Source organism: Mytilus edulis, chromosome 5 (genome assembly GCF_963676685.1).
Source record: "Mytilus edulis chromosome 5, xbMytEdul2.2, whole genome shotgun sequence".
Taxonomy (NCBI): Eukaryota; Metazoa; Mollusca; class Bivalvia; order Mytilida; family Mytilidae; genus Mytilus; species Mytilus edulis.
Genome location: NC_092348.1, coordinates 89,759,383 through 89,771,541, shown reverse-complemented (window position 1 = coordinate 89,771,541; position 12,159 = coordinate 89,759,383). Strand labels below are relative to the sequence as shown.

Below are 12,159 nucleotides of genomic sequence, written 5' to 3'. Positions count from 1 at the left end.
ATATTTACTAATGTCAATTTATTTTATAGAACCACAGTACTATTTTTTGTCCTTTAAATGATATCTAAATTTGTTTGTTTCGCCTTTTATTAAAATAATTGCTATGCGTATAAGCATAAATACTACATACCTGCGTGACGCCTTTTAGTTTTACTGAAAACTGTGCGACTAAGAAATGTTTTTACAAGTGCAAAATGTTCTATGATAGATATCATTTTGTCAGACACTTTTCTTTTTTTGATTTGATTCTTATAACATGCCGAAAATCTGTATATTTAATAGAGTTTTACATTAAATTAAGCGTTTTACTCTTAACAGACGTATAACCAACCCGATTAACAGACCAATCGCCCATATAGCCGCATACTCAATATAGATTAACCGACCAATCTCTCGGTTAGCCGAGTGTCGGCCGTGGTCTGTAACGACCACTATTCACGACCTACCTACGATAGACATTTAAACTGTGGGGTCACCAAAGGTTTCTAAACGCCTTTAATTATAAAATAATTCAAAAAAATAATCAGGAATAACCTTTATGTTTTGATTTATATAATTGATATAAATCAAAACATCGTGTTATTTCTGATTAGTTTTTCGAATTACTTTATTAAGGTGTTGAGAACCTTTGGTGACCCCATAGTTTAAGTGTCTTTAAAAAGTACATAGTGAGCAGTGGTCGTTACATACAAACGTTCACCTAAATTGTCCCAGTCAATGGATGAATTTAATGTGTCAATCAATGGCCACAGCCACACTGTTTTGAATTTCATGCTATATATGATATATAAATATTATCATAATCATGAATCTGATTTTGTTGAAATTATATGATAAACAGATTAATAAATAACTTAACATTAAATGGTAACATTTGCTCAAATTACACATCTGGCATTATGTTAGAACAGTAATGTCTCGAGCATCGAAAGTTAGATAATTACAGATCAATACACAGGACTGGTAATATTGGTCCAGAACATATATTCAGAATATCTATAATTTTATGTGTGATAAGGCGTTGTGTCGGATAGTTGGCTGATTGGAAATATTAAACCGATTTTCAAAACAAAGATGACAAAATAGACCCAACAAATTATAGACTAAGAACAATTCTGAGTTGCCTTGGGAAAGTCTTTACTGCAATTTTGAGCGAGCGATTAACGGAGTTTTCAGACGACTTTCTTATCTTGAATGAAAATCAAGGTGGATTTATTCGCGTGCGGGATCGCGCAGACCCTGCCTTTAATTTTTGAAACAAACAAAACACATCAAATTAAGTCTGAAGGTGACTGGTGCAGTCAAATTTGGTACCAAAACCAGAAAACTTAAAATGACTGTGTTTACCATTTTTCCGGCAATGAATACAATACTCTGGAAATTATAAAAACAGGCAACAAAATTAACATAGGAATTTAATTTTATTTAAACATTTGAATTTTAGTTAATTATTTCGTAATATTTGATTTAAAGAGCTAAAATCAAATATTGGTATGATTTAATCTCTAATTTTGAATTTATTGATTTTCACTGTCAATAAATAAAATACTTTTAAAAGTGGCCATGACATGATTTACAACATGTGTGTATCTCGAATTAAATCTTCTTAAATAAATGTTCAAACATTTTCTTTACCATAACAAATTATCTGTCATAAAGACTTAAGATACTTTTTTATTCATAATCTCGTGAATATTTTTGATGATGTGGAATTTGATTTAGATAGTCAGCAGATGGCGAAGTTGGGGAATATCAATAGTACAGAATTCAGTTCCAAAAATGACAATTATGGATAGAAAATTTGCTTTATGTTTTACATGGATATGTTTATTTGTCTTACTTATCCTGGTATTAATTACTAATTTCACAGGTAAGCTGGGTTTTTTTTTAAATGGTGAATAAAAGTTGAGAGAAAGTGTGATTTTTGTCGAGCCTTCGACTTTAGTCTAAAAAGCGGTTAAAAAGCGAGACATATATAAAAGCGATCCTACTTTCCGTCGGCGTCGTCGTCGTCGGCGGCGTCCACAAATATTCACTCTGTTGTTAAAGTTTTTGAAATTTTAATAACTTTCTTAAACTGTGCTGGATTTCTACCAAACTTGGACAGAAGCTTGTTTAGGATCATAAGATAGTATCCAGAAGTAAATTTTGTAAAAATGAAATTCCTGTTTTTCAGTATTTTACTTGTAAATGGACTTAGTTTTTTTTGCCGGGAAACATTACATTCACTCTGTGGTTAAAGTTTTTAAAATTTAAATAACTTTATTCAACTATCCTGGATTTGTAGCAAAACTTGGACAGAAGCTTGTTTATGATCATAAGATAGTATCCATCAATAAGTTTGTTAATTTTTCCCCCCATTTTTCCGTATTTTACTTATAAATGGACTTAGTTTTTCTGCCCAGAAACATAACATTCGCTCTAGCTGTGGTTAAACTTTTAAATTTTTTAATAACTTTCTTAAACTATTCTAGATTTCTACCAAACATGGACAGAAGCTTGTTTATGATCAAAAGATAGTATCCATAAATAAATTTGTGAATTTTTTTCTCCATTTTCCCGTATTTTACTTATAAATTACTTAGTTTTTCTGCCCAGAAACATTACATTCGCTCTGTGGTTAATTTTTTTTTAAATTTTAATAACTTTCTTAAACTATCCTAGATTTCTACCAAACTTGAACAGAAGCTTGTTTATGTTCATAAGTTAATATCCATAAATAAATTAGTTAAAATAAAAAAAAAAAATACATTTTTTCCGTATTTTAAACGGACTTAGTTTTTCTGCCCATGCAGAAACAAAACATTTACTCTGTGGTTAAACTTTTAAAAAATTTAATAACTTTCTTAAAATATCCTGGATTTTTACCAAATTTGGACAGAAGCTTCTTGCAATCAAAAGATAGTATCGAGAGGAATATTTTTATAGGTTTTCTTTTACTCATTTTTGTTGAGCATGCCATTAACAGCAAAAGTAGGCGAGACACTGGGTTCCGCGGAACCCCTACGAATTTTTAATTTAAATAGACTTGTAACCATTCTATCATGTTAATTAAACGCTGTATTAAAAGCTCGAATCAGATGCTCTTTGTTTAATTTACCACCTACTTCAGTCTCGAACAAGATGCTCACAGGAGCCTGATTCGCACACCTGATAAATATGTCATTATGTAATCATTTATATTTATTTGCTTATTTTTTTATTCATGCTTAAATTTTGTTCTTGGCATTTTTGTAGATCTTCTATTTGTGATCAATTTTACGATTTAAAGTATCAAACCTGACAATTAATTGAAGCATGGAAGTAATATTACTTCCATGATTGAAGCAAAGGAAAACATAACAGTCATTTTAGATCAATTTATTCTTTAAAGAGTCTAATGTCATATTGGCTTTCTTGTAGATCTCATTTTGCTTATCAGTTTTGCTACTTAGCTTTTTCACTTGCTTTGACAAACATGCATACAAAACCCACCTGGTAACATTCTTCATTGTGGAAAAATAGCTGCAATCAGAAGCCTTCCACGGGAAATATGAACTGTTTTATGCATTTCATCTTTCAATGTTTGTCTTTTGGACAATAAAGTGAAGTTACAAGCTACTACATACATTAAATTAGGATGTACCCAAGCAGCAACAGTAAGAAGAAAGTATGTTTCAGAAAAGGAAACATTTGCCGTGTAAACTGCCGGTTTTAAGTCAGAATAAAGTGGAGGGAAGATTTTTCTTCTATTTGGCGCAATCGTATGTTTTATTTTTGGCGCAAATGATACCATGTAATTTTAAAATAGGTGGCGCAAAAGTAGCATTGGAGAAAAAAAGTTGTGGCGCAAAAGGACGCATTTTTGGCGCAAACGGATCTCTCCCTGCAATCAGGTGTTAGTTGACAATATCTGCTACGTATCTTGTTGTGTTGAACAATTTTGTGAGTTGCCATTATTCTCTAAATATTATAGTTTCTGTGTAAAGGGCAAATATGGTTAAAAATCATGTTTCTTAAGAAATTAGTGTCGATTTCGACAGGAAATATAAAAATCCTTGATTATTTAACGAAAATATATCATCAAGTGCTGTTGAATTTATCAATTAAATGCAATTTAAAGGGGTCTTTACTGAGTTTGATCATAAACTGTGATTTATAACATTACAAAAAACAAGTAACGCTAGTTTGTTTTGACAAAAGAAACATTGATTTAAGCAAGAAAGCTGACGGCCTAATTTATGTACAAAATAATGAAAGGAAAACAAATATGTAACACAGTAACATTTTCTACTTCTAAAAGGATGCATGTCTGTTAGTTTGACTAGGGGATCTCAAATATATAAAAAAATAAAATAAAAAAGAAGGCGTGGTATGATTGCCAATAAGACAACTTTCCACAAGAGACCAAACGATACATAAATTAGCAATCGAGTATAGCTTACGTTCCGAGTCGCAACGATGGCCATTCATACATTTGTGAAATTACTGATTACTCACCAACAAGCTGTCTACTACATTTACACTGGATGGGTTACTTTCGGGGTGGACAAATCACGCTGCTTCAGTTATAAATATAAATCTCAAAAGATTTTTAGTGTGTCACACCAATGGCTACCAATATGTCTGTTTGTTGAAATCATCCAGGCAAAGTTTATGTTTAAGATGAAGGAGTGTCTAAATTGAAACTAGAATTGTGTAATTGTCGAAAATAAAATTAAGAAACGTATGGTTCACGGGGGCTTTTTTTTCAAGCGACTGGTTCAAAATTGTCAGATTTTGTATAGATTATACTTGAGAAGCAAACTTTGTTTGATCAGAATAAAAGATAACTAAGTCATAGAATTCAAGATAAATTTTAACCAGATATTTACCTTCATTTGGTATTATCATGTTTCGATTTAATTCTTTGAATTAGACTGTAAACATGTATCGATTCAAATGAAGATTATAAACTTTTTAGGAAGGAACACAATTCAAAATGCATTATACAGTAATCTCTTTCTTAGACTGTTATTGAAACACGAACTATCAATTCTGTAAATGCTTTATTTAAAAGAGGATCTTATTTTGTCTGCAAACCTTTATTTTTGGAGAGAATAAAACACAGATAAGTAATGACCTGACTCTACATCCTCTAATTTGCATGAAATATTCAAATTCTATTTTTCCATTTTAGATAACATTTTCTATGGTGAACTGGATGGACAACTGTTTTCAGAACAAACTGAAGTATTGGACGAACAATTGTTCTTAGAACCAGAAACAAAAATCTCATTGGTGAGTTGTGTGAAAAATAACATTTTGACATTTATGTAAGGTAACTGATTTAATCTGATCTCAGAAATTAATAAGGGTTTACAGTGCGTTAATTATTGAAGATTCGAATGCTTCTTTTTCCTTTAATCTTATTAGGGTGTACAAGCGTTCACAGAAGCACATTTTGTAAAAAGTGTTTCATAGTAGCCCAACCCCTTTACGACAAAATAAGTGAGGTACTACTCTAAGAAGCATCCATTTCTTATAATTACATCTAAATGCTACAACCATGAAATTACGAGATATATCAAGATTTTGGTTTGTTTTCCTTTGGATAGTAGTCATGTTGTCATGGGAAGCACGTGTAGTCATGCATGTGAATTTTATTGAGAAATACAAGTTAGTATTGACTATCTTCTGATTTATGTCAGCCAATTAAAAGTACCTACTAGTCACAATCATTTGACCATGCTATTCGTTATTTTTGTATGTTGTTTGTGTGTCTGTTTTTTCTTCTTCGGAGGACACAGATGTTGATGATGCACGTCGGCTGATTTGATTGGACGGAACGATATTTTTTCCGATTCCTGTTATCTTTGTTGTCTTTTAGAACATATTCTACTAAACCGTTCATATAAAAAATACACTGATTAAACTCTGTGCAGCCTATGAGCTTTTCTGGATTTACTTGATACCCAAACATTTCAAAGCGAGTAATGTGTATATACGAAATACATAGAAACGGTATGAGCTAAATTACCAAAAGGGAAAGACAAAGGTTAGCAAAAGTCGTCTAAGGCCAGTCCGGCCTGACAGGATACAAGTTACAAGTATACAATCATGAGGATACAATATAAAAGTCACAATCATAGAAGTTACAAAATACAAGGATAAAGCATGAGGATTCAAGATAAAAAAAATACAAGGATACAAGCATGAGGATACAATATACAAAATACAAGGATAAAGCATGAGGATTCAAGATAAAAAAGTAAAAGGATACAAGCATGAGGATACAATATACAAAATACAAGGATAAAGCATGAGGATTCAAGGTAAAAAAAATACAAGGATATAAGCATGAGGATACAATATACAAAATACAAGGATAAAGCATGAGGATTCAAGGTAAAAAAAAAAATACAAGGATACAAGCATGAGGATACAATATACAAAATACAAGGATAAAGCATAGGGATTCAAGGTAAAAAAAAAAATACAAGGATACAAGCATGAGGATACAATATACAAATTACAAGGATACAAGCATGAGGATTCAAGATACAAAATTCCGAGGATAGAAGTGTCAAAATACAAGGATACAACCCCGAGGATAGACGTGACAAAGTATAAGGATGCAATCCCGAGGATACAAGTTATAAAATACAAGGATACAATTTCGAGGATAGAAGTGACAAAATAAAAGGATACAACCCCGAGGATAGAAGTGACAAAATACAAGGATACAACCCGAGGATACAAGTTACAAAATACAAGGGTAAACCCGAGGATACAAGTTACAAAATACAAGGATACAATCCCGAGAATAGACGCGACAAAATACAAGGATACAACCCCGAGGATACAAGTTACAAAATACAATGATACAAGCATAAGAATATATGCATGAGGATGCAAGTAACAAGGTACAAGGATACAGCCCTGATGATACATGTTACAAAATACAATGTTACATTCCTGAGGATACAAGTTATAATATACAAGGATACAAGCCTGATGATACTAGTAACAAGTTTACATGCCTGATGATATAATATACAATAATTTAGGTCTGAGGCTCGAGGATATGAACCCGAGGATACAAATAAACTCACCATAGATACCAGGATTGAAGTTTTGTTTTTGCGCCAGACGCGCATTTGGTCTACAACCAGTTACGCTCAAATAACAGAAAGTTAAAAAGGCCAAATAAAGTACGAAGTTGGAGAGCATTGAGGACCCCAAATTCCTAAACCTTTTGCCAAATAAAGCTAAGATAATATATTCCTGAGGTAGAAAAGCATTAATATTTCAAAAATGCAAAGTTTTGTAAACAGTTAATTTATAGTTATGACCATTTCAATGATAATTCATAAGTGCTGAATACTGGCTTGATACAGTTACAGTATACAAAGATACAATCCTGAGTGCGCATATTACAAGTGGATTTCTCGTGAATTAAGATTCTAAAAAGCTCACGTGAACATTTTCATGTGAACTTTATAAAAGAAGCCTGAGCAAACAGTCTACAGATTTCAAAGATGCAAAGGTAATAAGGATACTAGCCAATGTATGCGCGATAGAAGAGAAAAGGTTCAGGTTTACACGTTGATGCATCTCCTTATTTGTTTCACCTCGACATGGTTTTATTCTTTTTTTAATTTATAGATATAAGAAGATGAGTACGAATAAGACAACTCTCCATCCAAGTTTCAATTTGTAAAAGTAAACCATTATAGGTCAAAATACGTCCTTTAATAACACGGAGCCTTGGCTCACACTGAACAGCAAGCTATATATAAAGGGCCATGACATGACTTGTAAAACCATTCAAACAAGAAAACTATGAAATGTCCGTTTACTTTAGACATTAAACACAATCTGTCACAACTAATGAAGATCCATGGCGATAAAAGATGAACTAACAAATGATTTTTTTAATGTTGAAGGACATGAACTGACTTTTTTTTAACTTCTTTTCTTCTCAATATTATTATTATTAATTTATTTACATATATTCAAAGGAAGAGCTTTTTGCAATATGATTTAATTGCCATCTTCTTTAAGTCAACAAATGTTACATAGGGTTCAATACTCTTTTCCATTAAAAAAAAGCTTAAGTTTTGTTGAAAGCAGTCGGGGGAAATATATCTACGTTTATAAAAGTTAATTGATTACTAATATCGAGAATTGTTTAGATTTTGCCATTACAAACATCTTGATGAATAAAAGTTTCTTCGTACTATTGACACTTCCACGTAATTAACAATTAGTATTGGTTTAAGGATAATCTTTTAAAACAAACACAATTATTTTCTTAAAAGTTAGCAATCTGAACTTCATATAAAAATGTGTTTACTATTAAGATTGACATTTGCCATGTATTATTTCAGAACATTTAAAGAAAATCTCAGTTAAATTGTAATTTTTACAGCTTTTTTTATAAACTTTAAATCCTGGTTTTATATCACAATGTGTGTCTGTATCAAGTCATGTGATGACAGTTATTGTTTGTCCATCTCTGTACGTCTTCGTTGTTTTCGGAGTTCAGTATTTGTGTACAATATTTTCCCCAAATTTATACAGAAATTTTAATTTCAAACTAAGGTTCGTCAACTTTCAGATGTGAAACAATTATATATACATGTATCAGACATATGCCGAATTCTTGTCAAAAATCTATAAAAAAAACTTCGCTTTATTATGCGTATTTCCCCTTTAAATATAGATTCCAGCCTGTGATTTCTGATATAATGATTTCGAAGTCATTGTATGCTGCCATATCCATTTGAGGATACAAACATTGCCGCGGAAGTTTTTGTAGGTGGAACGTCCCTACCCGACACATGTAGGGCTCTTTAAACGGACAATGACGGGTGAAGTAAACAAAAAAGACACAGATCAATTAAATGTATTTTATCTATAAATGTTGTCCTTTTATATTTGGGTGTATCATTCATGTTGAATACTTTTGATTTACAAAAAGAAAATAAGAGAGAAAAAAAAAGACTAAAAATCCTGACTGTGACTCAAATATCGAAGAGAGAATAATAGTTCTGGTTTCTTCAATTTCAGAAACGTCGCAGTTTAATCACAGAAAAATACAAGGAGCGGCTCAATCATTTACAACAAACATGTCTGAACAGCACTGGTGGCTTTAAAGGTAAATCTACGGATTCAGATTTCAAGTTTAATATTCTAATCGACAAACAACATAATTTATTTTACTGCCAAATTCAGAAAGTTGGGACAAAATTCATCAAGGATCTACTTAGAAAGTTGTCACAGAACCATACGAAAGATAAGAAAGACAATTTAAAAAAAGAATGGAAATTGTCCGATTTAAATTTAATGATGGAAAATACTGACAAGATAATGTTTGTTCGTGAACCCTATTCTAGAGTGCTGTCGGGATATGTTGATAAACTTTTTGCACCTAACAATGTTTACTGGGACATGTCAGGACGATCAGTGCTTAAAAAAACTCGGGATGGCGCTAATAATCATTCTTTGTCGTGCGGTCATGATGTTTCATTTCCGGAGTTTGTAAAGTATATAATTAAATCCGAAAAACAGGGTCAAAATCTTGACCGTCATTATGCACCTTTATACGAACACTGTCGGCCATGTCAGATTTTATACGACTTCATCGGGAAATTGGAATTTTTTAAGGAAGACATTTTGTTTCTGTTGGATTATTTAAATATCAAACACGGAACAAACATAACATTCAGTGATTTTGAGTCTGAAACAACAGAATCCAGAGCAATATTCCAAAGTCAACGATTGTTCAATATGAGAGAGAAACTCGAACGTTGTGTTTCATTTTACAATGCTACTATGCGCACATGGAGAGAAATGCAGATAAGAGGTCTAATCTCGATACACAAACAATTTCCATTCGATGCAGAATATACTGAAAGTCACATGACAAAAGAAGACTTGTTTGTCGCAGTTAAAAATGCTATTTCTAGTGTACAAAATAAAAGTGAAGTGAAAGCACAGCGAGACGCAGCTTTAATCGAAGCCTTTAGACTTGTGCCTACAGCCGATCTTTACGCATTACGACGATTTTTAAAGCCTGACTGTGCATTGTTTAATTATGATTCAATGCCTATGAAAATATTTGACAGACCATATACGGACAAAAAAAGTCTTCAATATTTCAATCTGTTTTAAAATTTAGCAAGTAACATGTTTATGAACGCTTACCGGTAAAATAAATTGTCTATTAACAATTTTTACTAGAAGCTAATTTGACAGATGCCCTATAATACGATTTTAGTGTCTGTTCCTGGTACACATAATTAAAAGAATGACCGTCCGTAACACTCTCTCGAGAAAAGCAACATCCTATCCTGACAGTTTTGTTGATTTATCAATGATCTGTCAAATGTATTTTTGTGTTAGATATTGTATCATAAACGTTACTACTTAATGGAGCGTCCTGTATTATCTGATGTGTCGTTGAAGGTTAAACGTGTGTGTCCTCTTATTTTAGTTGCACCTTTGCTTCTATAAACAATACTTGAGACAATGAGACCACGAACAAAATAACGTAGAAGTAAGCTACACCTGGTCACCGTACGGCATTCAATAATTATCAAAAAACATTCAGTGGTAAACATATCTGTTTCTCACTTTAGAATAATTCAACACTAGACAAGACGGATCATGTCTTTGCCGTTTTCTAAGTGTAACGCTGTCAAAATTATCTGTTATTGACTTGATTTAATGATCCTGTTTTAAAAGAAGGGCGAAAGATACCAGAGGGACATTCAAACTGATAGATAAACTAGAGGCTCTAAAGAGCCTGTGTCGCTCACCTTGGTATATGTGAATATTAAACAAAAGAAACAGATAGACTCATGACAAAATTGTGTTTCGGTGATGTTGATGTGTTTGTACATCTTACTTAACTGAACATTCTTGCTGCTTACAATTATCTCTATCTATCATGAACTTGGCCCAGTAGTTTCAGTGGTAAATGTTAGTAAAAATTTACAAATTTTATGAAAGTGGTTAAAAATTGACTATAAAGGACAATAACTCCTTAAGGGGTCAATTGACCATTTCAGCCATGTTGACTTATTTGTAAATCTTACTTTTCTGAACATTATTGCTGTTTACAGGTTATCTCTATCTATAATAGTATTCAAGATAATAACCAAAAACAGCAAAATTTCCTTACAATTACCAATTCAGGGGCAGCAACCCAACAACGTGTTGTCCTATTCATCTGAAAATTAAAGGGCAGATAGATCTTGTCCTGATAATCAATTTAACTACAGTCAGATTTGCTCTAAATGCTTTGGTTTTTGAGTTATAAGCCCAAAACTGCATTTTACTCCTATGTTCTATTTTTAGCCGTGGTGGCCATCTTGGTTGGAAGGCCGGATCACCGGACACATTTTTTAAACTTAATGCCCCAAAAATGATTGTGGCCAAGTTTGAATCAATTTGGCCTAGTAGTTTCAGAGGAGAAGATTTTTTGTAAAAGATTACTAAGATTTACGAAAAATGGTTAAAAATTGACTATAAAGGACAATAACTCCTAATACCCCAGTCCCACTAGGCCACGATCGCACTACGATCTGTGAAAAAACTGCAAATTTTGATGATCGTAGTACGATCGTGTAGATCGCAGTAAGGTCGTATCACGGTCGTGGTGAGGTCTTCAAGATCGTGATGAGCGTGGCCAACTTTGAACATGTTCAAAACAATCGTGGTGCGGTCGTGCCAAATCAGGTCGTAGTAGAAGCGTAGTGAGAGCGCAAAAAGATCGTAGTAAGATCGCAAAGGTCGCTGTACCATCGTAGTGAGAGCGTAGCGAAAGCGTGATTCTATCCGGAGAAACTGCGCTACGATCTCATTGCGACGTTATTACGACCTCACTACGATCATCACGTTCTCACCGCGACCAAACTACGCTTCCACTACGACTATACCACGCTGTTCACGACCATAGTACGATTCTAGCACGCCCTTGCCGTCCTCATCACGCTCTTCTCACGACCTGACTACGTTCATATTACGACCATTATTCTCATTGTCATTTTCCCATAAAATCTATTAATTCTCTCCAGGTTTTGTTTGTCTGTATGTAATTGGGACTTGTCAATTTTCTCTAACGGCTCAACCATGCTTCTTGTTTTCATATAGATTAGACCGTTGATTTTCCCGTTTGAATGGTTTTACACT

General features: G+C 32.9%; 1 protein-coding gene across 1 annotated transcript; it reads left to right on the top strand.

The window, feature by feature from the left end:
* Positions 1–1,585: 1,585 nt before the first annotated feature.
* On the top strand, positions 1,586–10,196 carry LOC139524768 (carbohydrate sulfotransferase 8-like). Its single transcript, XM_071319834.1, has 3 exons — positions 1,586–1,870; positions 5,159–5,259; positions 9,034–10,196. The coding sequence occupies exons 1-3, from the start codon at positions 1,780–1,782 to the stop codon at positions 10,135–10,137; spliced, it is 1,296 nt and encodes a 431-aa protein (XP_071175935.1). The 5' UTR covers positions 1,586–1,779; the 3' UTR covers positions 10,138–10,196.
* The last annotated feature ends 1,963 nt before the right edge of the window (positions 10,197–12,159 follow it).

Coding starts and splice junctions, on each gene's coding strand:
- LOC139524768 (XM_071319834.1), top strand. CDS start 1,780: ATGACAATTATGGATAGAAAATTTGCTTTATGTTTTACATGGATATGT. Junction 1,871..5,158: donor ATTAATTACTAATTTCACAG/GTAAGCTGGGTT, acceptor TTTCCATTTTAG/ATAACATTTTCTATGGTGAA. Junction 5,260..9,033: donor CAGAAACAAAAATCTCATTG/GTGAGTTGTGTG, acceptor CTTCAATTTCAG/AAACGTCGCAGTTTAATCAC.